At 39.1% G+C, this 27,610-nt stretch overlaps 2 protein-coding genes across 2 annotated transcripts in view; both read left to right on the top strand.

Moving 5' to 3' along the window:
• Positions 1-2,076: 2,076 nt before the first annotated feature.
• Positions 2,077-2,652, top strand: LOC124280626. The gene has a single exon (XM_046716606.1). It carries the CDS (start codon positions 2,077-2,079, stop codon positions 2,650-2,652), a length of 576 nt encoding a protein of 191 aa, XP_046572562.1.
• Positions 2,653-6,331: 3,679 nt separating this feature from the next.
• LOC124280647 (vitamin D3 receptor-like) overlaps positions 6,332-27,610 on the top strand; it is a 174,013-nt gene continuing 152,734 nt past the window's right edge. The window contains 1 exon segment of the mRNA XM_046716630.1: positions 6,332-6,401. The gene's annotated coding sequence lies outside the window, so the exon portion shown is untranslated.

Raw genomic sequence — 27,610 nt, 5'->3', positions numbered from 1 at the left:
CTATGTCAGCTAAACTGGCGGGTTTTTTTAATATTTACGGTAAGATAAGACATTCAGCGTTCGGTTCGGGACTTAAAAAGTGTTGAAACTAAATCAGTACTTTTGCTATTAGGATAGTTTTACGTTTGTTGAGTTTTTTAGCTCTTCAGATCCAGAAAGTCGAAATCATGTGTAAATGAAAGTACATAATTCATAAGCTTTTCAATGTTATTTATTTATCTGAGTGCAAACCTCAGACAAGATCCGAACTGACATCCCACGTTACACATGCATTAAGCAACAAATTTCCAAGAAGATTAACCCGTGAAGATCCTGGTTAGAATTGATCTTCAGCAACACATGTTTCTCGTAAGAGGCAATTAACAGGATCAGGTGGTCGGGCTCGCTGACTTGGTTGACGCATGTCATCGTATCCCAATTGCGTAGATCGATGCTTAACATGTGGATCACTGGATAGTCTGGTCCAGATTTGATTATTTACAGACCGCAACCATATCGTTGGAATATTGGTGAGTGCGGCGTTAAACAGCAAACCAACCAACCAATCAAGGGAACGCGTCGGTCGTATCATCAATCGGGAGAAGGGATCATTTCGTGCCACGGGCTATGAGGGGTAACCTAGTGGTTAAAGTGTTCGCCTGTCACACAAACGAACTCGGTTCGATTCCTCACATGGGTGCAGGGTGTGAAGCCCATTTCTGCTGTCTCCGCTATGACATTGCTGAATGTTGCTAAAAGCGGCTTAAAACTATATTCACTCACTCATTTCCAGGAAGTTATCTGAGAAGTTATTCAATTTCAACTGTAAAATGTTGCTTAAAACTCAAACAGTATAAGTTGTTCCTCTTGTTATTGCTGATGTTTTTATATTTTAGATTTCAAGTTTTCAAGACGGAAATACATGTATTGAAATATTGGCACAAAATGTTCTCTTATACTGTTCGGGAATGTTAATTTTCAGTTTTTGCGCTTTCCTGCCAGACGTAACTGTTGAAGATAGGGTTTGTGGTTTGTGTCAAACTGATAATAATTTAAGTAGTTTTCTAAGAATTGAAAGATCTGAAATGTTTTCTTGAACTTAGCAGAGAAATTGGCTTTGATGAAGAGTACATTGTACAGTGTAGTACAAAATGGAATGACGGTTTAGATTTTGTTCTGTGTTGCAAACAGTTGCTGTCCCTCAAATACGGATAGATTGTGATTTTCTGCATCATTATTTTCTTGGGCGAGATGAGAAACACTTTGGGCAGCACATTAGCATTGGAAGTTTGTTGAGGAATAGTTCTCACATTGGTATAAAAATACCCATTGACTGGACCCATGGAGATAAAATGATATGTACGTGAAAATACTACCACTAACACGCACACACACACACACACACACACACACACACACAAACATACGGGCATTCTCATAGGTCAACAACCGTCAACAGACACCTTGCGTGAAACATGGTCACATCTCTCTCTCTCTCTCTCTCTCTTCTCTCTCTCTCTCTCTCTCTCTCTCTCTCAATCCACACACATACACGCACGCGCGCGCGCGCGCGCACGCACACAAAGACATACATGTTGCATTTTAGATGTAACTTGAAAATCGTAACCTAAACGTAAACAAAAACATATACAGGAAAGAGGGGGGCGTTTCTGGAATATCATCATTTCCTTAATGACGCGTGAAGGCTGTTTCCGCATTTACTTCAATCACTGACATATATATGAGTAAGTCGGTGATGCGCAGTTGTTCACATTCCCACAGCACCCGGATGCAGTGTGTGAACGTGATTCCGGATTACGTATGTGGCAGTACATGTGGAACATGAGAAAACAATTCTACGATATACGTGGCAGATCTTCGGCGATATGCCGGTCATGTGGACACAACACGTACGATCCAGGGCCCACTTGCACAGAACGATATTAGCGCTACAATTATTGTAAATCCTTAAGACCGCGATTTTAAGCTTCGGCTACAATCACCATCCACTTGCACAAAGCGATTGTAGGCTAAGATTATTTTAAGTTACAATAAGGCCGTTAGGACCTAGGCGTCATTATTGATCAAGAACTGAATATGGCTGACCATGTGAATTACGTTGCCAAGATCTGCTACTTTCACCTACGTAATATTGGCAGAGTCCGACCACTTCTTACCAAGGAAGCTGCTGTCACTCTTTGTCGTAGTCTTGTGTCTTCAAGGATAGACTATTGCAATGGTCTTTTGGCGGGCTCGCCTTCATGCCTCACAGATCGATTACAGCGTGTACAGAATACTGCTGCTCGCATCACATCTCAGAGTCACAGATACGACCACATATCTCCAGTGTTACAAGAACTCCATTGGCTTCCTGTCAAGCACAGGATCAACCTCAAGATCCTTTGCCTGGCTCATCAATGTTTGACCGACTCAGCTCCTGTCTACCTCTCAGAACTGATACAACCTTATTGTCCATATGGACCACTTCGATCAGAAAACCAGAACCTCTTGACAGTGCCCAAAGTCAAGCTCACACGATTTGGACAACGTTCCTTCTCTTACGCTGCTGCTAAAGAGAGGAATGATCTGCCTCCCCACATCCGTCCCTGCTCTATTTATCCCAAATTCAGAAGTCTAAAAAGAACTCATCTCTTCCGTGAAGCTTTCTCTTGACTCTATTGACATTTTGTGCACCTTGAGCAGGATAATTAGCCTGGAAAGGCGCTATACAAATGCTCTACTTTTTTATATACAATCGAAATTCCAATTGGTCCAAAGCCTCAGCAATAAGCCGTGCAGAGTTGCGTCCCTTGGGTTGCCGATGCCATGTTAGCTTTGACCGTGTGTTCGAATCCCTGGTTCCCTTCTTATGTTTCCAGACCGTTCATTCTCAGTTGCGAACGTCTGAGGCCTGCATTGTTTTGAGCATTCAAGAAGCTTACATAACTGCAAAACTGTTAAGAGAGGCGTCAACTCACTCACTCACTTATAGCAGCCATTGAGGAATGACGGTTCCTCTTTCCTCGACCCGAATCCGGAATCAAGTTCACAAGTCGGGGTTAATTAAACGAAATACACTTGTTAAATTCCTTTGTCCTTAACATGTTGTACACAATATACTCGGTATTGTACATAAATTCGAAATTGCATGTGAATTTTGCTGTTGATATATAAATCTACAGTGGTAAAGTTAGCAACGCTTTCTTATTACTTTTTTTTCAAAGAAAAAGTTACACTGCCTTATTATTATTTGGAAATTAACGTGGTCAGTAGATATTATTAAAATTAACTGATATCAACACCAATGTGAGTGCTTATTTTTATATAACCATTAAGCATAATTCACTATGCGAGTCACATCTCTAATGCTTGAACTGGGGTTCGGTCTGCACAGCGATCTTGGCGTAAGGTGACCGTAACCCCAACAGCTTAACACAGACTTAAGAGAGCTGTAGCACTAAGACTGCATTGTGAAACTGGGTCCTGTATGTTTACTCTTGAAGCGTGGCATGTCAACTATTGACACTGGCCTAAGGTCCTCACACTTGGTTGGACGAAAACTGGGTCTGCGTACATATGACGGAACCTGCCTCCCTCTGATCGCCGTGACCGACTACCACAACCGCATTCAGTGTCATAATTTACCGTTAGGAATGTTTCAAAAAAAAATTCACAGCTATTTATATAATTCGTATGTACACATAGCATTACACTGTTTCTTTTAATAGTTTTTTAGATCTTTCTAACTGTTATTATATCAGAGAGTGCCTTCCCCTCTCGTTTCGTTTGCTTGTCGTTTGTTAACGCCGCACTCAGCAATTTTCCAGCTATATGAAAGCGGTCTGTAAATAATCGAGTCTGGGCTAGACTTTATGACTTTAAGAACATCGATCTACACAGCTGAGATACGATATGTGTCATGACATGCGAGTCTGACCACCCGATCCCGATAGTCACCTCTTACGACAATCATGAGTTGCTGAAAACCAATAATTGTAAACCTGATGTTCACCGATAAAGAAAGATGTATTTACTATAACAACTTAAGAATTAAGTTGGGTTATTAAAATATTCTCATAATGAAGTACGTATTTCGTATGTAGGTATATACTTATACGTGTGGTAGACAGAGATAACGAGGTTTCTTTCAAAAGTTTTATTATATCTTTTCAACTATTGCTCATGTCATATTACCCGTGCATACAGTATACATGTATATCTCAAACCAAAACCAATCACGTGGGGCGCATAGCGCTGTGCATAAATATCAACTAATGCACGAATTACCTTTACATCTGCATTTTCATTTTGCGTGTTGTGATTAAAATATACTCACTAACAATTGTTTTAAACAGGATGAATTAATATGCTGTGTAATAATTTCGGGTATTTTTAACAAAGGATGAGGCAAAGCTGAACCCTTTGTTCTCACTACAGTACGTAAATATTCCGATATAGCACTGGCACACTGTCTCTATCTATCTTCCACAAACTTTACTCACCGAGAATATCTGCAAAACTGCTAGAGCGACGTTAAGCAATATTTACTCACTCACTCGAAAATTATGCGCTGAATCGCGCAAACACCACCATCCACATTTAAAGCAGAATACCAAAAGACGTTAAATTATGGTACTTGTTGGTCCCTGTCTAGCGCTCGACATTAATGGGCACATTTCCAGTTTTGTAATTTTTGAAAGAGTGAAGTCAATCTACATATTTGAAAAACATGTGATTTTTTTTTGTTTTGGGAACCAATAACTTGAACACATTTGAAAGGATTGTTTTCAAATTTGGGGATCACCGTACACATCAGAAGGAGAGATGGGGTGCACGTTTTTGGTGGGCATATTCAATTTATCAAAATTATCACAAATATTACACATTTTGACCTCAGGGGAAAAGTGCTACACCAAAATTTGTTCAACCAGTAACTTTACAATGATTCAATGAATTCCTTTGGGTAATGGCTTCTTTGTTTATGGGAAAGGAGCAGGGCAAAATCTAACACAATCTTGTATTTTAGTCAAGAATAATCATTGTTAATTGTTGTAGCCTACAGCTAAAGTTGGGAGCCACGTCGGGGGTATTACTGAGCCCTGCTCTCAAGTTTTGGCCTGTTTACTTTCATACCGCTGAAGGGCTGTCATGTGGGGCCTATTTTCTTCAAATGCAATTGGGTTAATAGGTAACTACACCCACACTGGATGCAACTCACTTTAAACTTGGATATGATAATCAAATAAACTTCATACAGGATTGTGTCACTGGATGCAAAAATCACTAGAAGGTCGTGAAACAACGTAACGTTGAAAGCATTAATATCAAATAACGTTAGTGCGTTTGTTATTATTACGCCGCTTTTAGGAATAATCCAGCAATATCATGGCGGGGGACACCAGACATGGGCTTCACACATTGTACCCATGTGGGGAATCGAACCCGGGTCTTCGGCTTGACGAGCGAACGCTTTAACCACTAGGCTACCCCACCGACCTTCCAGGGGACTACGTGAACCGGATATTTACTAAACCAGGAAAACCGAACAAGTACACAAACCATTTTGGCAAGGTGAGCACATCCAATGTAATTTCTAACGCTTTTTAATCATATCAAATTCTAGTATGTCACTAAATTATTATTTTTTAAATATTATTTTTGTTATTTCAGAGACCCTTTTATAGAGGATGAAACAATTCATTATGATATTTGATAAATTTGTGAATTTTATTGACTAATCAAACAAGGAAGAAAAGATAGAGAGCAGATAAAAAGGTAGAATACTTCCCACAGGCAGCTATGTTGAACTCTATCTGTACGTAAACAAAACATAAGTAGGTCACAGTATGGTAAGTTGTTTTACATTCATGTTACACAGCAATCGATCGATTTAGGTACAGAGTGTATATTCGCGACGAATACGGCTGTTTTTATCAATATTACAAGTGCTGGTTTAAATGAGTTATAATTAGCTAGAGTGTAGGCCTCCGTTTAGCAACAATTAATCCAGCATATAACTAGACGTCTTTGCACTAAACCAAGGTGTGCTTGCCTTGGCTGTAATACGAGTTTATTTATATGAACTGGAGCAACAATCTACGAAACCAAGTGTTGAATGCCGGTGTATGTCACAACCGAAACTTAGGAAATACCTATTTGTTACTTTTACTCCAACTTAAAATGAATATATAAATGAATAACCCATTTGCCTTGCCGTGTCGCTCTGTTAATTACAGACATAGTCTGAACGAAGAGCGCAATCAATAAATACGGCGAGTGCTTCGTTCGCTTTGCCCTGTAGCACTCCCGTGACCTTACACATCGCTGACCCCATGACCCTATTTTCAGGTCAAGGTCGTTTGTGATATGGCGACGTTAGCTTGAGTGTATGCCAAGTTACAATCATCTCTGTGTGTTTTCAGGTGAGTGTAGTTTTGTTACGATTCACATTAGCGCAGCGTGTCTTTCCACCAAGTTTCTTGACATTGTCTTTCTGTGTCACTTGTGTCAGAGAGCAGAATCCAACAACGGGTCTATTTCGCATTCCAAGGTGTGTACATTTCGCGTCAGCCCGATCCTTCCGCATGTTTCGTCAGTTGTCCAATTGTCTGAAGGTGTAGTTCATTAAAGTCGTAAAAAATGTTTCGAATGCTAGGAATTAGAATTAAAAATGTGCCATACAACACCGATACCTGTCCATGTTTTCTAGGTTTGTTTACAGCTGACACATATACGTACGACAGCCGATGCATCTTGTATACATGTGCTGATCATGGCATTATCGATATGCGACTGGAATTCATGTCTTGCATTCCTTCGGTTGGAGCTAATTAGGCCGATCAATAATGAAATAATCTTTTATTCGCGTGTTATATCATGTCATTTATGAATGAAATTATTTGTGACCTAGGTCTACATTTTGTGTCATCACACAGAAATGTTCATTGACATGTTAGGCCAGTATATTGACACAGTCACACATTGTATGCATTGTAGCTACTTTATACTGCGAGAGTAATGGTCCGGAATATGTCATTATATCGTTGTCAGGAAAGATGAAATAATGAACAAGGTACAAGATGATACTAGGTGAAGGATTAACAATAACAATTTGCATACCTTGACATGTTTATAAAATTATCATCATCATAGGATATTTATATAGCGCACATAGCCACGCAACTAAGGCATGCTCAAGGCACTGGTATGTTTAGAGAGATTAACGTGGGTTGGTTTAATAGTAATGACAGTGATAATATTGTTACTACCTGATGGCCAGAGATCACATGATGATGAAGCCAAGTGAGTGAGTATTGTTTTATGCCACTTTTAACAATATACCATTAATATCATGGCAGGGGGCACAGGAGATGGGCTTCACACATAATACCCTTTTGGGGAATTGAACCTGGGTCTTCAGCATGACAAGCGAATGCTTGCACCACTAGGCTACCCCACCTCCTGCTGCAGCCAGTAAACCAGATTAAGGTTGTAAAACCTTTTATTCATGAGTTCAAAGAAGGCAGATGGGACAGTAAAGTTAAAGGGACCACAAAAATTTTGACCACAACAATAGTTTGTTTTGTGTACACATGTTTAACGAACATATACAGCACATGGTTTGGACACAACCATATAGTTTGTAATTTCCGTCCGTTGGTTCCAAGCATGTCATTACTAAGTGTACTTTACTGTAACAGCTTTGATCTCTGTTAAATGATGGCTTGTGACAACAAATGTGGACTTCATCTGCCAGTTTGTTTAAGTGTAATTCCCAATTGTTGTCACTAGGGCAGTTGGTGATATGGATTGAGACGTCTGATTTACTGATTTGACTTGATTGATGCATGTCATTGTATCCCAGTTGAGTGAGTGAGTGAATTTAGTTTTACGCCATGCTCAGCAATATTTCGGCTATTGAGTCTGGACCAGACAATCCAGTGATCAGCAGCATGAGCAGTATCCAATATACCACTTATTTACATAATCTATTTGATCTGACTTATGCTTGTTTTTTTAATTGTGCTATGTATTTGAAATAGTGATGTGTATGAAGGATAAAACTGTACCAGTGCGATTAAGAAATAAAGTGAAAAAAAATAAATGAGCAGTATCCCAGTTGACCCGTGAAGATCCAAGTTAAAATTGGTCTTCAGTAACCCATGCTTGTCGTAAGAGGCGACTGAAGGGATCGGATGGTCAGGCTCGCTGACTTGGTTGACACATGTCATCGTATCCCAATTGCATAGATCGATGCTTATGATGTTGATCACTGGATTGTCTGGTCTAGACTCGATTATAGCTGGAATATTGCTGAGTGTGACATTAAACAACAACCAAACCAAATCAAAGTTGTATCCCAGTTGCGTAGATGTATGCTCATGATGTCAGTCACTGGATTATCTGGTTCAGACACAGTTATTTGCACACTGCTCTTATGTAGCTGGAATATTGCTGAATGTGGTGTTAAGCAAGCAAACAAAAAAAAAAATACTGCTTGACAACGGTACAAGAATCTGTATCAAAATGTTGCACTCACAAAATAAAGAAGTTGTTATCCAAAAAGTTTGTCTATATTAAACAAATACTGATTTGTTGGTTGAAGTTTTGTGCTCCCATTCAGTCTTGCTTGACAATGGTATAACGATCTCATCGAATCTTCGTAATAGCAATATTATAAAGACATTGTTAGTCATAAATCGTGTCAACATTATCATCCGTCAACTTGGTAGAACTGCTGATCACACAAGACAAGTTTACTCGTGTCAGAAAAGCCGCATAAAAATTCATAGAGAAAAATGAATTATTAACTGTGGTAATGGTTCATCATTTATATTTATGCACAATGATAAAAACTTTACTATTTTCTTTACAACTGATACTACAAGAAAACCGACCTTATCATAGAATAATAATATAAAAAATTAAAATATCAATAAAGAAATTATGATTTGCATTGTCAGAATGATCGTTCCTGGGGCTGCTTTTTTTCCTTGGAACATATATGTGTGTACGTGTGTGTGTGTTATAGGAATATATATGTTAATCTAGCATTATAAATATTTATTTTTTCACCTTAGAGAGAGGAATGACACGGACAATAAATAGTGTTTAATCTTTTAAAAAAAAATATAATTTCACTCAATCACTCAGTCTTGTTTTAAAATGCTTAAAGGCACGTCCCACATTTTCAACAATATTTTGGCCTATATTATATATATTGGGGCATATGCACTCACTTTAGCTTCCTATTGATGCAATAAAAGACTTATTATCCCTTACGACTTGCCTGAAATAGATAATTGAAACTTCGAGGCAAACGGCTACCAAACAGAGAACACTTGCCATATATGGAATGTAAACAATTGCTCCGTACAATCTAAATAAGTAATTTATTTTTTTGAATAAATTATATGGTAACTTCCCTGAGGGCTGATAGTAAGTATTATTGAGAGAAATGCATTATTTACTTTTAGAGAAATGTGGTGGGAAATAGTGCCTTTAGGAAATGAAAACATCTAGCATGGGGATTCAGATAGTGGACCATGTTACAATGTTATGGAGGACGAATTTGCTACATGTTGCCTGTCACAGTGATTAACCTGGTGTTCTGTTTTCATGACTCAGACAGGGCGGTGGGGTAGCCTAGTGGTTAAGGCGTTGGCTCGTCATGCCGAAAACCCGGGTTCAATTCCCCACATGGGCACAATGTGTTAAGTCCATTTCTGGTGTCCCCCGCCGTGATATTGCTGGAATATTTCTAAAAGCGACGTAAAACTAAAACTCACTCACTCACTCACTCACTCACTCATGACTCAGACTCTCATAATGAAAGTCTTTTAGTATTATGATGAGTGAGTGAGTTGGGTTTATATCACTTTTAGCAACATGACAGTAATATGACAGCAATATTACAGTTAACATGGGTTAACATTGGTATGTTAAATAGTCGTGACAGTGTGATAATAATATAATTATGGACAGAGATCACATGATGATGAAGCCAAGTGAGTGAGTATTGTTTTATGCTGCTTTTAGCAATATTACAGCAATATCATGGCAGGGGACACCAGAGATGGGCCTCACACATTGTACCCCTGTGGGGAATTGAACCAGATCTGCGGCGTGACAAGCAAACGCCTCAATTAGGCTACCCGACTGCCCCAGCAACTTTCTTCCATCTTGGTGGTGTGCCATGATATGTCTAGAATCCAACTGTGAAGATCTGGGTTAGAATTGGCCTTCAGCAACCATACTTGTCGTAAAAGGCGATTAACGGGATCGGGCGGTCAGGGCGGTGACTTGGTTGACACATGTCATCATATCCCAAGTGATGATCGATGCTCATGATGTTAATCCTGGATTGTCTGGTTCAGACTGGATTATTTTCATATACAGTCTAATCCCGATGAGTCGAATGCCGGTATCTCGATTATTATGCATAACTCGAAGTACCTGTCGGTCCCGACCATTCCCTGTTATAGTTGTCATCATTTGATTCCCGGTTACACGAATTCGTCTCATAAATACACACGATGACTCGAGAAGGAAATTTGGTCCCATGAGATTCAAACAACAGCAATCTTGTATACATAAGCCGAAGTCAGTCAATGAGAAGTTGTTTGGTGTAGCAAACTGATACAATTAACAAACCAGCGCGACTCACACCTTTCCGCCATTGACAGGTGAGTTCAAAAGTCAGATTAGTGATTTTACGGAAATCACTGTCTGTGCTAATCAGACTGGAACTGATAAGGTGCGCCTATTAGTGATATGGAAATCATTAGATAAACAAATGCTTAGGCGGAGGAATTAGGACTGGATCATCTTTTTTTCTACCCTCATAGACATACCTATGTCTCGAATACATCGATAAGTCAAATTTATTACTTGGTCCCCAGCGATTCGACTCATCGGGATTTGACCGTAGCTGGAATATTGCTGAGTGCAGTGTTAAACAACAACCAAAATCGTGTTGAAAATGTTATCCCAGCTAGCTTACGTACATTCTATTATCTTAATATATAACTGAAGATATGAATTTGATTTTACATGGATAAAGGATTTTCTTGTTTTCTCACGACAATCAGGGACGGTGGGGTAGCCTAGTGATTAAAGTGTTTGCTCGTCATGCCGAAGACCCAGGTTCGATTCTCTACATGGGTAGAGTGTGTGAAACCGTGATATTGATGGAATATTGCTAATATCTACATAAAACTAAACTCACTAACTCACTTCAATCTTCCTAATGATCCTGAAATAATGTCTATTGTTTTATGTTTTTAGAAATACCAGTAACTTTGTCAGTTATTAGCTCAAATAGTTTGCATGATTTCATGGTAACAGATCGACAATGAACAATGGATGTTTGTTAAAAGAGTATGGGCTTGTGCTCGTCATAAGAGATGATAAGGTGATCAGGCTGGAGTACTTGGTTGACTCGTTTTATGATCCCGTCACGCCGAAGACCCGGGTTCGATTCCCCACATGGGTACAATTTGTTAAGCCCATTTCTGGTGTCCCCCGCCGTGATATTGCTGGAATATTGCTAAAATGGCGTAAAACCATACTCAGTCAGTCGTTTTATCTTCCCTTTTGAGTAGGTCGATGCTCATGACGTCAATCACTTTATAGTCTGGTCCAGCCTCAATTTTTAAAGACCACCATCATATTATTGCTGAATGCAGCATTAAACACGAAACCAAATTATCAAGTAAAGGAACAAATCAACACGTAAGATGCCACACACTTGCCATGTTGTCATATCAGTTCGCGTTGAGACATTAACCCACCTCTTGTCCTGTCTGCAACATCAGCCAGTGTAAACAAGTGTAAACAGACAGGTGCGTGGGTTATCTCCCCTGGCATGTACACAACACCTAAATGTTAACCTCAAGTTCTTCTGAACCTGGCTGTGCTCCAGTACACAGGTACCCATGCAGACTCTCTTACTCTTAGGATGTATAAGCTGGAGGGAGGTTTTAGACATTAATGTTGTTAAAATGGATGGGAGACTGGATTTTTTGTTTCGATACAAGGTCACCTTCAAAAGGTTTTGAATTTCAAGTAAATGCCTTGAAGATGTTAGTATTGCAGAAGTATTTGCCAAGAACAACCCTTCACATTAAACTGACTTTCTGTTTTAGAGAGATGATAAAACTTCTGGAAATATTGCCAGTTAAAAGACTTATTTGCTTCTAGTCAAGTGGGATATATTTTGTTAGTAATAGTGAGTGAGTCAGCAATATCATGGCAGGGGACACCAGAAATGGGCTTCACACATTGTACCCATGTGGGGAATTGAACCAGGGCCTTGGCATGATGATTGAGCTCTTTAACCACTAGGCTACCCCACCGCTCTTTGTTAGTAGAAGGACTCAACACATAATGTTAATGTGGTCCTTGTTTTGACCTTTCAGGTTATTTTCATTAGAATTATTTTGCACATATCTCTGAATTCTGACTCAAGGAAACTAACATTTCTTTTGAAATCATAATTATTTTTAAAACATTAGGATTTCAGTGTTTGTTATTTGTTCCCATAATTTATAGAGAAAATATTTGAACAATCATTCAGTCAGTAACTTTTGTTAATTGGTCGTGTTTGTAGCTCTTTAGACTGTTGTTTAGAAATCTAAGGGAGCTGTTTTTTAATAAGATAATTATATTGCTTGATATGCATATTACTGATTTTACTGTGGTGAAACGTAAGACGTTTGTCAGGATCCCGTTTGCCAAGTATCTTCCTCCACAAGTGATCCCATTGAACATTTGTTTATAATTACTCTGTAGCCTTGATAATCTAGACGTTTGTTAGTCTGGCCAAGTTCATGAGAAATTATACTGTCTGGATTAGCAAGGTTTCATTTTTCATGTTATTGAGGTCCAAAAGAGATTAAATGAAAACAAGGTCATTACGTAAAATAATGCTTCCTACGACAGTTATTTATTTTCTTTATATTAAATAGCATAAATAAAACAAACAATCAGTATGGTGATAATTGTGACATTGTGTTAGGCACAATACAGATTATTTTGTTGCCTAAAACAATTCACTGGTGTTTTGGTACATGTGATGTTTGTTAACAAGTGTATATAAATTAACAGCGAGAGGGAGAACAGCCATGCCACAGACCAGTTTTCACATCTCAGTATAATGTGTTGCTTTAGTGGATTAAACACGGTGTATTGTGTAAGTAGTCACAGATGCCTAGCGTATGTTTGACGTCCATGCTGTCTGTGTTGTTCAGGATGTGGTATCATAAGGCTAAGCAGCAAGCTGGTGCTTGTTCTACTGGTTGGATTACCACACGGCAGACAAGTTATTGACCAGATTCTCGAGCTGTTTGAGCGGTGTGACGAATTATGATTTTCTAGCATGATGACACAAGGGTTGGAGATTCTTTTGAGGTTGTTTGAATATAATTGGTTCATTAATTCTTTAAGCTGTTGATTCAGCATGTTGTTTCAAACTTTGTTGGATGTTGGAAATGTTTAGTCAGTAGTAGCTTTTAAACCTAGACTGTTTAATATTTAAGAAGTAATGTCCACAGGAAGTCATTCTGTGACAGAGAGACAAGACATAGATGAGAATATGTGCAGAGTTGCATACCTTGGGCACACCAGAATCCTCTGGGTTTGAATCCTGGTTAACTAAGTATGTCTCTTGGTTTGTTGGTACCATGCCAATGCTCAGGGATGTCAACAATTTTTTTTTATTTACACAAGAGTACAAATGCATGCCCATATAAGGGTATGTGATTAGCAGACTGTTTGCTGAGGTTGCTCATGATACACAGCTGTGTACACATCAGCTATGAATTGTACATGTGCAATATACATGCACCAGGCAGTATACACAGTAACACACAGCCAGACAGGAAGTAGGTGGTAGGACAATAGGCCCACAAGGACATAACGACCTCAGACAAAACACCCTAGGCTAAATGCCCCCTGGACAAAAAGCCCTCAATGGGTAGGACAAAAGGTCCTCAATGAAAAGATGTAATAGAATACCAGCAAATCTTTTTGCAACACATGGATTTATTCTCACATGAAAATAATATAATATAATATAATATAACATTAAATAGCATATGTAATATACAAAATTCACAAATCACCAAGCACATAATGCAGTTGTGCAGATGATACTTGTACTACAGTTCATACCAGTCTAATATTGTGTCCAATACCAGTCAGAAACTCTGGCAATGACTTGTCACCACTGTTGAAGTCTGAACACAGATTTGGAATCTGTCTTTGTGCATATCCCTCTTTCTTCTCACACTTGACCATCTAAACCTCTTATATACAGGTGGGGAAGGAAGATTTGATAATACATCATTAATTGATAGGCTACTCCAAACTTTAAAGAAGGAAAGGAAGCAGGAATTTAATTAAATTACAATAGCGCTGACTATCTTAATAGACCATCTTAATAGACACCATGTTCATTGACATGCCACAATGAGTACCTGCCCAACAAAATCAAACATAAGAGGAAGTGACCAATTTAAGCCAGTTCTCTGAAACAACAGGGGCGGTGGGGTAGCCTAGTGGTTAAAGCGTTCGCTCGTCACGCTGAAGCCCCGGGTTCGATTCCCCACATGGGTACAATTTGTGAAGCCCATTTCTGGTGTCACCCGCCGTGATATTGCTGGAATATTGCTAAAAACAGCGTAAAACCATACTCAGTCAGTTAGTCTGAAACAACATTTAGCAGATTTAATTCCATTGTTAAAATAACAACATCGTCACTGAGGAGCCTGTAACAACTGGCAGCAGTGGGAGGAATTGCTCAGAAAAAATCATGTCACCTGACATTTCAAAACAAACACAGAGGGTGTTTTATCCTATGGGTGGAAATTTGCAAGGGCTTTTTGTCCTGGGGGCATTTAGCCTAGGGTTTTTTTGTCTGAGGGCTTTTTATCCCAGTGGGCTTATTGTCTGCCCACCCAGGAAGTATACCTGTCATAACACATTACTAGCCGATATACATGTACAATGGAATCAATGTGCAACAATGTTCTTTTATGAGGATATTTCTTTGGTCACATTTTTTATTTTTATTTGGTAATGTTATCCTAGGGATTAAATTTGACTCATAAAATAATGAGGAACAATCTATGCAATACATAGTCAACAAAATGGTAAACATCTAAAGGCAGCCATTCCTTCAGGTTTTCCTCCCGTATTAAGCTGACACGCTCAGTTGCTGGGATATAGCTGGAATACTATTCAAAGCAGTGTTAAGTCAACTCACTAACTATAATTTACAGTGGAATATATATGTGATCTACTTGTATCGCTGCTGCCACAACACTCACTCACTCACCAACCAACCCCCACCCCCCACACACACACACTCACTCACTCACCTGACACACACCAACTCACCCCACCCACCCCACACTCACTCACCTCACCAACCAAACACACACACACACACACACACACACACCACACACTCACTCACTCACTCACTCACCAATCACCACACACACACACACACCAACTCACCCACCCACACACACACACACTCACTCACTCACTCACTCACTAACTCTGTACCAGGTGTTCTACCATGTGTTCAATCTTCATATGCAGGGAAAGTAGAACACTTTACTTATTTCGTATCCAAAGCAGACAGCATTTTCGGAGGGAATAATTATTGTTATTGTGTTGCTGTATTAACCATAAACAGTTAGACTTACTGCAGACTCTCCTGTCTGAACCTACTTTAGAGTTAGTTTGACTAGTTATCATGTTATATGTGCAGAATCCTGTCTTCTTTTCTCCTTGCATTCATGGCTGATTCTGTCACAAAGAGTCAATTTATTAGCCAGTTGACTTTTTCTCACAAACAAAAGCTCTTCTCCTCAGCAGGCAATGTTTTGAAGACAATTGATGCTGAGAATGGCTTCCACTTTGTGTTGACGTGTGTCTCTCTGATGACAACCTAAACTCTCCAACCAGCAATTGCAAATCCGTACTCTTGGTCTGTCTGTCCGATTTTGAGGAAGAGCTTCAGTCACCTGGGGAGTGGACAAAGTGATTCTGAACACATCACTCCTGCTCTCAATAACTCAAGAAATCAATTATTCTTATTGCCAATTTGAAAGCATCCAAATAATTGTTAACGACTAACGAAATATGTTGTTGTTTTTTAAGTCAATCCTTATAGAGTGAAATTTCAAATGCAATGAATATGTTTATTTATCAAGAAATATATTGTTGTTCAAGAGGGCATCTTCGTTCATGGGTGTAAATATGTCTTTTATATAAAGGAACATAACTCTTGGTAGAATCTGACTTCTGTTGTGTGACTCCGTGAAGGTCGGGTTAGAATATTGATCTTCAGTAACCCATGCTTGTCGTAAGAGGTGACTAACGGGATCAGGTGGTCAGCTCGCTGACTTGGTTGACACACGTCACCAGTTCCCAATTGCACAGATCGATGCTCATGCTGTTGATCACTGGATTGTCTGGTCCAGACTCGATTATTTACAGACTGCCGCCATATAGCTGGAATATTGCTGAGTGCGGCATAAAACTAATTTCACTCACTCACTCTGTCAGATGTTGAATCATGGTCACACATGAGTCTGATTCAAAGTGAATCCACGGAATCATTCAGCTCCTTAAAAGTAGCTCGTGAGGTACTGTACCATGTTATTTTAGAGTTGTAAGTATTTTATGAATAGGAAAAAAACTGCTATTAATAAATGAGATCAATAGCCATGTGTTTTTGCATTTATCACAAATATCATGTATCAGGAATCAGAATTGTTTCGTGTTAGCTTTAGGCAACCATAAAATCTATTTTGTTTTATGTGGAAACAAATTTAAGTGATGAGAGGAATAATACTGTAATCGAGTATTGTCATGCTTAAAATAGTCAATGTCAAGGTTATAAAACTGTATGAATACAATGTTTAAATGATTTGCCTTATTTATTGTGTCAAAACACATGCATGCACACACACACACGAGGCGCACAACACGCACTGACACACACACACACACACACACACACACACACACACAACCCCCTTAAGCAAGGAAGAGGCGGTGGGGTAGCCTAGTGGTTAAGGCGTTCACTCGTCACACTGAAGACCCAGGTTCGATTCCCCACATGGGTACAATGTGTGAAGCCATTTCTGGTGTCTCCCTGCGGCAATATTGCTGTAATATTGCTAAAAGCAGCATAAAACCATACTCACTCACTCACTCACTCACTCACTCACTCACTCACTCCACTCACTCACTCACTCACTACTCACTCACTCACTCACTCACTCACACTCACACTTAAGCATGCCAGCACACATGCAATCACATTGAGACACGACAATCTAAATATATTTGGAACATTCGATAGATTATTGAACTTTGAACATTGAACATTGAATCAATGCATAGATCAGTTCTGCATTTTTATCCTATTGTGATACCAAGTTTATCATGTGGAACAGATTTGTTTAATGCATCCATACACAATGAATTAAATGACAAAAAGTAATATTTGATTCATCTCGGAGTCACAGGTGTTAAATTGTGCATCGAACAATGCTCAGCTATCCAATCAAATCCCCAATGAAAAACAATTACCTCTTGGAACAGGAGCAGATCAATATTCAGAAAATAGAAAAGGTGTGTGCTAATTATATACAGAAGCCTGTAATTCTGCCTATTGACGTAATTGATCAAAGTCTGGGAAAGGTGTGTTGAGCCACAAAGGAATGGTATGGAAGAATATAATGAGGGTTTGAAGTGCTTGGACATATGAACATCAGTGGGTCCCTGTCCCTAATGTTAACAGATTTACTGGGTCCTTAGACTCGAACCTCCAAGGAGCAAATTCCAAAGACCCCTACACCAACTTTACTTTCCATCACTGTAACCATGTAGATCTGGGTTAGAATTGATCTGCAGCAACCCATGCTTGTCTCCAACCATGAAGATCTGGGTTAGAATTGATCTTCAGCAACCCATGCTTGTCTCCAACCATGAAGATCTGGGTTAGAATTGATCTTCAGCAACCCATGCTTGTCTCCAACCATGAAGATCTGGGTTAGAATTGATCTTCAGCAACCAATGCTTGGCCCACCCATGAAGATCTGGGTTAGAATTGATCTTCAGCAACCCATGCTTGTCTCCACCCGTGAAGATCCGGGTTAGAATTGATCTTCAGTAACCCATGCTTGTCTCCAACCATGAAGATCTGGGTTAGAATTGATCTGCAGCAACCCATGCTTGTCTCCAACCATGAAGATCTGGGTTAGAATTGATCTTCAGCAACCCATGCTTGTCTCCAACCATGAAGATCTGGGTTAGAATTGATCTTCAGCAACCAATGCTTGTTTCCACCCATGAAGATCTGGGTTAGAATTGATCTTCAGCAACCCATGCTTTCTCCACCCGTGAAGATCCGGGTTAGAATTGATCTTCAGTAACCCATGCTTGTTGCAAGAGGCGACTAACGGGATCAGGTGGTCAGGCTCGATGACTTAGTTGACACATGTCATCATATCTCAATTGCGTAGATGGATTATGTGTAGATGATATTCAGGACAAATGTTGATGAATCAATTATGTTGGGATACGTGAGTTGTGAGCAGAAATCTAGGATTTCGTGAAGGTGGGAGTTGTAATTTGTGGTATGTCTTCAGTGAGACTTTGGCGTGCTTCACTGTGATAATTTAAAGTGGAAGTCTGACAACTGTTCGTCGAGATCACATACTTTGAATACAAAGATAACAGTTCATGTCTTTGGAGTCAGTGAGATATTCTGATCACAGGAAACTTGGGGTCCATGTGTGAAATCCATTACTGTTGTTTTGCCAAGACGTTTCTGGGATATCATCACAAGCAGCGGCGGACCCCGAAAAAATTATCCCTGAGGTGCATCTCCCCCTAACCTTTGGATTTTATATGATTTATGTGCATCCCCTTCTCCACCGCCCTTTGTCTCAACACAAACCTTTGGTTGGTTGGTTTGTTGTTTAACACCTCTCTCAGCAATATTACAGCAATATGGTGACAGTCTGTAAATAATTGAGTCTGGAACAGACAATCCAGGGATCAACAGCATGAGCATCGATCTATACAGTTGGGACACGATGACATATGTCAACCAATCAGCAAGCTTGACCACCCAATCCTGTTAGTCGCCTCTTACGACAAGCATGGGTTACTGAAGACCAATTGTAACCCAGATCTTTACAGGTATCACAAACTTTTGGCTTTGCTTAGGGCAAGTGTGTGATATTGGGTACTGTGATTGGATTTTGTCCAGGGACATTCTGATCCGATCACAACGACTGATCCACATGACCAAAGAGGCTCACCGGCTTGTTAGGTTGTCGTATTTTGGATGATTTCACATACTTCTGCACAAGCAATGTATGACAAGGTATGTCTGCTGTACCAAGGGCTGGCTGAAAAGATTGTTGATCAGAAATATCATTGATCAGAAGAATTACTTATGATTATTGATAGAAAAATTGTGTATGTTCCATTTTTCACATCTCATTTGATAAGTATTGCAGGGGTTGGGATAGAGAACTTTGACAATGGGCCATTTTCATGATTATTAGCTATTTTCTGAGTTTAGAATGGGCCACTGCCCTTGTATCAATAGTAAACTTCAAACTTTTTTATTCTAATGCGTAAAATGGCCCATGGTCCCATTCCCTAAGTAACATCCAAATTCAAGCGAAAACACTCATTTTTAAAAATATTCATGAATATTCAATTCTAGTGATCATAAAGGGATCAAATTCATGAAGTGATATGGTTCGATTCATCAAATATGCAAGAGGATTGTATGAGCCCTAGTACATAACGTACAATATGTATTGGTCTAAGATAGGGGTGGGTATTGCAGAGAATTTTCATATTGCGATATATGCGATGCGAAAGCATTTATTGCGATATGCATTGCAATATATTGCATGAAGTATTTTTAAACAAAAAACTACTTATAATCAAGTTACTGCTTGATTTATAGAGCAAAAACACAACAAAATCACTATGCTTGATTATGCTTTAATAACAAATTTTAATCATAATAAAATAAAAACGTGAATAATATTTGGCACAAATGAAACAAGGAAATATCCGAAGATTTCCGAGTGTTACGACGTTTTCTAAATGCATGTAAAAATACCGGTTTTCGATCAGCGTATCGCAATGCGTATCGTTTTCATGTCTGAACCGGTAAATACCAGTAAACTGGTTATATTGCGCAGCCCTAGTCTAAGATAATCATGAATGTTAAGTGGTTCTTCTCATAACCCTGTTTATGGAAGTAAAAGGTATAAGTGTCACAGGATACACTAGAAATACACTAGAAGTACTGGAGTACCCCAGGAAACACATTGATTTCAATAAAAAAAATAATGGAGTTGCAGCAGAAGAATTGCTGCCAGCCAATCTGTAAGAAGGACTTGATCACGATGTCAGGCTCTCTTAGTTTGAAGGGGCGGTGGGGTAGCCTAGTGGTTAAAGCGTTCGCTCGTCACGCCAAAGACCCGGGTTCGATTCCCCACATGGCCACAATGTGTGGAGCCCATTTGTGGTGTCCCCCGCCGTGATATTGCTGGAATATTGCTAAAAAAGGGCGTAAAACCATACTCACTCACTCACTCACTCACTCACTCACTCACTCACTCACTCACTCACTCACTCACTCACTCACTCACTCACTCACTCACTCACTCACTCACTCACTCACTCACTCACTCACTCACTCACCTACTCTAAGTTTGAAGGAAATGGGTCACGGTGTGTTTGTCATGAGTTTTTCATTCAGAACATTCATCAAACATACAAGACAATATCAAATGTACATAAAGAAAATGGTTTTCTCCCCAATAGACCAAGTTGTTTCTAGAGCTGGAAAATAATTGTTTTCTAGAATTATTGTCAATAAATTATTTTCTTTGGCAAATTTCATTAAACACTTGATTTTGAACCTAGTGCTTGTGTTCCTACAAGTTTGGCCCATGTCCAATGAACATGTTGATATTTCCAATACAAACGTTATTTTTGTTGTTTGGGAAAACAGTTAGTGCAATGACTGTAACATCGTGACCTCCGTGTTCCTGTGGTGCTTGCCTCTCTCTGAATTGTTTTTTCCTAGTTGATATTTCTTTACAGTGCAATACTCCTTGACATTTGTAAATGAAGCATGTTTGGATTGGCAAACCTGATTTTATACTCATGTCAATTACAACATCTTCCATTGACATTTCTGAAAAACAATCCCTCTTTTTCTCTTTCCCTCTCTCATTTTTTCAAACAAATATTCACCATTTTCACATATAAAATTGACAATATTGAGGTATTTTGAAAACCATGCAAGTGAGTGAGTGAGTTGGGTTTTGCACCCCTTTTAGCAATATTCCAGCAATATCACAGTGGGGAACACCAGAAATAGGCTTCACACATTGTACCCATGTGGGGAATTGAACCCGGGCCTTCGGCGTGACGAGCGAACGCTTTAACTACTGAACTACCTCACTGCCCCTAAAGCCATGCAAAACATCTTATTTGTTGTGACAGGTTGAGCAATAGAATCCAAACTTAGTATAAATGTTAACTTCACTTGGTAGTTATACACTCTTTTGGACTGATGTCTGTAAACGGGGCGGTGGGGTAGGCTGGTGTTTAAAGTGTTTGCTTGCCACTCCAAAGAGTGAGTGAGTGAGTTAAGTTTTATGCTGCACTTAGCAATATTCCAGCTATATGGCAGCGGTCTGTAAATAATCAAGTCTGGGCCAGACAATCCAGTGATCAACAGCATAAGCAGTAATCTACGCAATTGGGATACGATGACATGTGTCAACCAAGTCAGCGAACCTGACCACCCGATCCCGTTAGTGGCTTCTTACGACAAGCATGTGTTACTGAAGATCAATTCTAACCCGGATCTTCATGGGTTTACTCCAAAAACCCAGGTTTGAATCCCCACATGGGTACATTGTGTGAAGCCCATTTCTGGTGCTCCTGCCATGATATTGCTCAAATATTGCTAAAAGGGGCATAAAACCATACTCACTCACTGAAAACATTGTCTATTAGGTTAAGGATGAGGCTTATTTGGGGTGCTGATGAAGATTCCGAACAAATTGGGGTTAATGTTTGTTAGGGGGAGTGCTTAATATGACTGGACTGACCTTCAGTTAATGAAAGAGTAAGAATGTACTCCAACATTCTATGCTCCTTATTTTACAAAACTCGCATCCATAAATTTCTGCGTTTAGGAAGACTGACATTAATCTTTCTAAATAAAGTTATCTTTTTTGAAAATATATATGTACATACAAAAAACAAATAAATATAATCTTAAAAGGAGCCCTGGACAATTCTTAATTTCTGGTGCAGAGACTTGATTAATTATTCAGGACTTGAGTTGGACTGTATCATCTAGGGTCTTGGAGAGTGTAGACCCTGTTATTCCTCATATTGATATTGACCGTCAAATGACGGAATATTGCTAAAAGAGACATTAAAAACTAAACTCACTCACTCACTCACTCCTTACCTGTGAAGATCCATGCTTATCATAAGAGGCCACTAACAGGATCAGGTGGTCAGGCTCACTGACTTGGTTAACACATGTCATCGTATCCCAGTTGCATAGATCGATGCTCATGTTGTTGATCACTGGATTGACTGGTCCAGACTCGATTATTTACAGACCGCCACCATATATCTGGAATACTGCTGAGTACAGCATTAAGCAACAAAACAAAACAAAACAAAACCAAATATTCCTGCTATGACATGACAGATGGTTATTTTTGACTCCGGTCCACTGGTATTACCTACAATACCAAGTCTAACCATCTGATACCCATGCTTGTAGTAATCTTTTATTTTGGTCTGACAACTTGTAAAGTTATGCACGGTATTGCACACCTAAAATACAAGTATTTTCAAACATTGTATGTGTATAGAAGTGACATTCATCTTTTCTTTTTCTTTTTTTCTTTATTAATTTTAATATAATGAAAATCTCAGATATAGGAATTCGCTGTAGCATTGTTAAGTTTGACATTCGTCATTTTTACCGTGCTCAAAATCACATAAGTGATTGACAATATTATTGCTACAGTTCTAAATTTTCTATATGTTTCCGAATCTATCGTCAGCTTGTAATCCAGTTTTGTCGTAAGTCACACGTGATCCTATTATCAAGCGTTTGCTAAAACCAAAGAGTCTGTTTGTGTAGCGTAAAGTTGCACTTTAAAATGTGCACTTTTACAAAAAGCTTGTACATGTTTTGGCAATTCCTTGTTTGATCATTGTGTTTTTTTAAGGTCATATATCCAGGGTTTTACGCATGACACGCAAATGTGCGTCCAGTACGCACAAATGTAGAGAATGGACACAGAAAAAAATCACTGCATCCCGAGAGACGCACAATATTATTCTCTGTACCCATAACACATCTATGACTTTGCTAAGATTTTGGTTTCTTTCAGAACAGTTTCGTGCATCATTTCATCCATCAGTCCACGTGTTCAATGATTCATTCATTCTAGGCTCTAAATAATGACCACCGTTACTACACAGGACCCTATTGCCTGCAAGGACCCTTAAAACTAATAACTGGGGGTCCCTGGCACCCCCATGTTTGTGAGTCGAGGTAAAACCCTGCAGATACTTTATGAATGTTGTAAGTTGCACATTTCGCATAGAAAAAATGGTGACATTTCATCGAGAAGGATTCTGTCTGTTATGTATATGGTAACATTCATTAGAATCTGATCCAGGTGTTGGATAAGCCAGTTTACGTCATGCGCAATAGAAGTTCATAGATTACAAAACAAAGGCGGATCACTTAGGATTTTGATAAATAAAAAGGTGTATGTAGAGCAAGAGTTTGGTTCAATGCCAAATGGTATTCCAGATTTGCTGTTTTAAGCCTGCAGTGTCACGCACATCTCAGACATGTATAACTCAAGGATGGGTTGTTGACACACAAACCTGAAAACAGAATGAAGCCGAAAATTAGATTTGAACCAGATGCATTGGTTTCTGGGTCACTTAAGGGAGGCAACTCTGCACACATGACTCCAGCACAAGTGTTCACCTGCTAACATGATAAAGAGCTATATTTATATCACCGGTCAAAGTGACCTGTCCACTGGGTCAGTAAGCTCCACATAAAATATGCAATTGTTAATCATCCCAAGAAAAGAGGTTCATCTATTGATCACAGGGTCATCTGTATGTTACAGGCAAAGAGCTGTTACACAATAACAACCTCTAAGAGTACACGCTACCTTTGCACAGTGTCTGAATCACCTGTTAAAGTACAACCAGGCTTGGCTACGGTGGAATTCTATTTCAAGTGTGTTGTCAATATAGATTTTGATACTTCCTCTGTAGGGTTTGAATGTGCGACATGGGGGTTTGAATGTGCGACATGGGGGTTTTACATGGGGGTTTGAATGTGCGACATGGGGGTTCAGAACTAGGTGTGTTTGTTGTTTTATGCTGTATTCAGCGATATTCCAGTTATATCACGGTGGTCTGCAAATAATCAAGTCTGGATCAGACTATCCAGTTCTTGACGTCATGAGCATTGATCTTTGCAGTTGGGATACGATGACGTGTCAACCAAGTCAGCAAGCCTGACCACCTGATCCCGTGAGTCGCCTCTTACGACAAGCATAGGGTGCTGAATATGAGTTCTAATCTGGATCTGGAAGTGTGTAGTCAATATATTGTCGGATTAACGAATGTTTTTACAATGTATTTACAATAATCAGTTGCTAGATTGCTGTGTCGGAGTCGGAATGCGAGAATGTCGGATTACCGGGAGTAATTATCACTGTTTTAAATGGTTCCCTATTTTTTGTCGGATTAACGTGATTGTCGGATTAATGAGTGTCGGATTAACGAGAGCTGACTGTAGATATAAGTAATTCTGTGTATGGTTGGGAAGAGAACTCAAATATGACTTGGGTGTGAGGTTAGCTACCGGGAATTCCCGTATATAGGCCCACGCGAAATTTAGCCCATGGGATTTTTTCCGTATTTAAGTCCCTTTCCAAACACATGGCGAACCTCGACGTTTTTAAAATTAGTAGTGCCTCTGCGAGGTTATCACGCTTACAGAACATTTTGGACACCGGTTACAGGGCAGTTATTAGAAATGGAAATTGATCATCTTAACCCCTTAATGATGATGTACATGCAGTTGCAGTTAAACTGAACCATGTGGTCATTCAGTTTTGAATTTATAGACCAGTTTCCTGATAAAAGAGTTTTTAAGAAAACAATTCTTTTTATTTTATCAAAATATTGCTCATTTTTGAATTATAAGCCCTAGGCTTAAATATGGTTAAAATATTTCATTACTAGAACAGTGATTTTCCGTATTTAAGCCCGGGGCCTACCTACCCACCCTACCCCACGCCATTGGTGGGTGATACATAAAGATACGCGGAGAATGGACCCTCTACAATAACAGGAATATAGAATTTTGGGATGCAGGATATATATAGGCAAAGTCATTCCATAAATTACTCATGTAAATTTTAGGAATTGATCTCTTAGCAAAACTTCCAGGATCCATCCCAATTTCAACAATTAGTTTGTCCCATGACAGTGTTTCTGCTACGTTCGTGAATGGTTATGAATACATTCATTATTGCTACACCAACCTCTGAAAACAATTAAGCTTATGTGTATATACATTCAGGCCATTCTTTGTCTGTGACTGTTCGTTAACTTGATGAATATTTATGAAGGCCTTCTTAGCCTTTTGAGCTAAAAACTAGTTTGTGAATGGCTATGAATACATTACTTATTGTTTGACCTGCCTCTGAGTACAGGTCAGATATCATAAATATATGTAGAAGCAAGAACCTTGATATGTGGATGTGAAGATGTGATATGTAACATATGCTTCATATGTGTAACAAAACACACTAAAATATAGGGGTAGCCTAGTGGTTAAAGCGTTCCCTTGTCACGCCGAAGACCTGGGTTTGATTCCCTATGTGGGTACAATGTGTGAAGCTCATTTCAGGTGCCCCCCGCCGTGATATTGCTGGAATATTGCTAATAAAAGCGACGTAAAACCCAAATCACTCACTCATTCCTATGAGTCCCTTGATGACACTTTCAGGAAAACTAGCGTCATCTACAGGGATTGAACCAGCCCAGTACTCACTGAATCTGAACAAATTTTGTTCCCAGCCACAAAGGCATGGCAAATGTGATCAAATAACTAACTAACTTGGACTAACAGTTTGTCCATTTCTGAATAGTGAAATGTAGTGTTGTTCTGATGATTGAAAAAATCGAAAATAGATCAAAAGAATGATAAAAATGATTATCAATTAAAAAAAAAATATGTTTGATTAATCGAATTTTGTTGTTTTGCATAACACCCTTGAATTAAGTATACTAACCATTTAATTTGATGAATATTCACGAATATCGTAAAATTTTAACCACTTTTATTGTTTAATTACAATTCCAGTTTCTTACTTGCATGCGTGCATTTTATTGCATGACAGTATTAGTTATTAAAAAACATTATTTAGAAAAACATAAGGAGAAACCCTTAAAATTGGGGATTACATTAAAATGTATATAGTTTGATTATGATCGATAATCGTTCACCACCAGTCCTCCGATAATCGATAGTGGATTTCGTTTCCGATTCCCAACACTAGTGAAAAGTGTGTATCATGTGGTACATTCTTAATGTTATTCTTAAGCCTTGTACACAAATACCATTTGGTAACTAGTCGTTCAAAGAAATGAACAGATATTACTCTTGTCAAGTCTGTTTTGTTTGTTTGTTGTTTAACGCCGCACTCAGCAATATTCCAGCTATATGGCGGGTCTGTAAATAATCACCTCTGGACCTGGCAATCAAGTGATCAACATCATGAGCATCGATCTACACAATAAGGATACGATGACGTGTCAACCAAGTCAGTGAGCCTGACCACCTGATCCCATTACTTGTCGCCTTTTTCGACAACCATGGGTTGCTGAAGATCAATTCTAACCCAGATCTTCACGTATCTTGTCATGATCAGGGTCACGTTTGCTTGTAATAGGCACATCAACATGGACAGTTATAATGAAGGTGATTGATAAATATGCTTGAGCTGGTCCGATATGCATGGTATACTAAACAGGAACATGTATTTCAAAATCGTTTTTGCCAGAAGTTCATGTGTGTAGAAACTGGGAGCATTTCACATGCATCGCACAAGTTCTTGGAGTTAACAGACCTTTACCAAAATTTGTCTGCATCGTGACGTGAACAGTTGCAACCATTGGACACTTTGCACACATATCCGGAATATGTAAGGCTCGAGGGAAAATTGATAAAAAGCCAGTAAAAGGACATTTCTTCTCTTTCATGAAAGGCATTATGTAATGCCTAAGCTAATCTTTCCTGAAGTTGTCAGCTGTCTTTATTGACCTTTTACATTTTTCAACTTCTTTTCCAGAATGGTTTGATGGTGAATTTCCTGAAGCTATATGTGCTGATTTGTGACAAATTATGACAGCAGAATTCATTTAAGAAGCTCAAACAGGGGCGGATCCAGGATTTTGGAGAAGGGGGGATGCACATAAATTAAGT

The sequence above is a fragment of the Haliotis rubra genome, unplaced genomic scaffold, assembly GCF_003918875.1.
Source record: "Haliotis rubra isolate DU_JTF1 unplaced genomic scaffold, ASM391887v1 Scf270, whole genome shotgun sequence".
Lineage (NCBI taxonomy): Eukaryota > Metazoa > Mollusca > Gastropoda > Lepetellida > Haliotidae > Haliotis > Haliotis rubra.
Note: the sequence above shows the minus strand (reverse complement) of the source record. Positions and strands in the feature narration are given on the sequence as shown.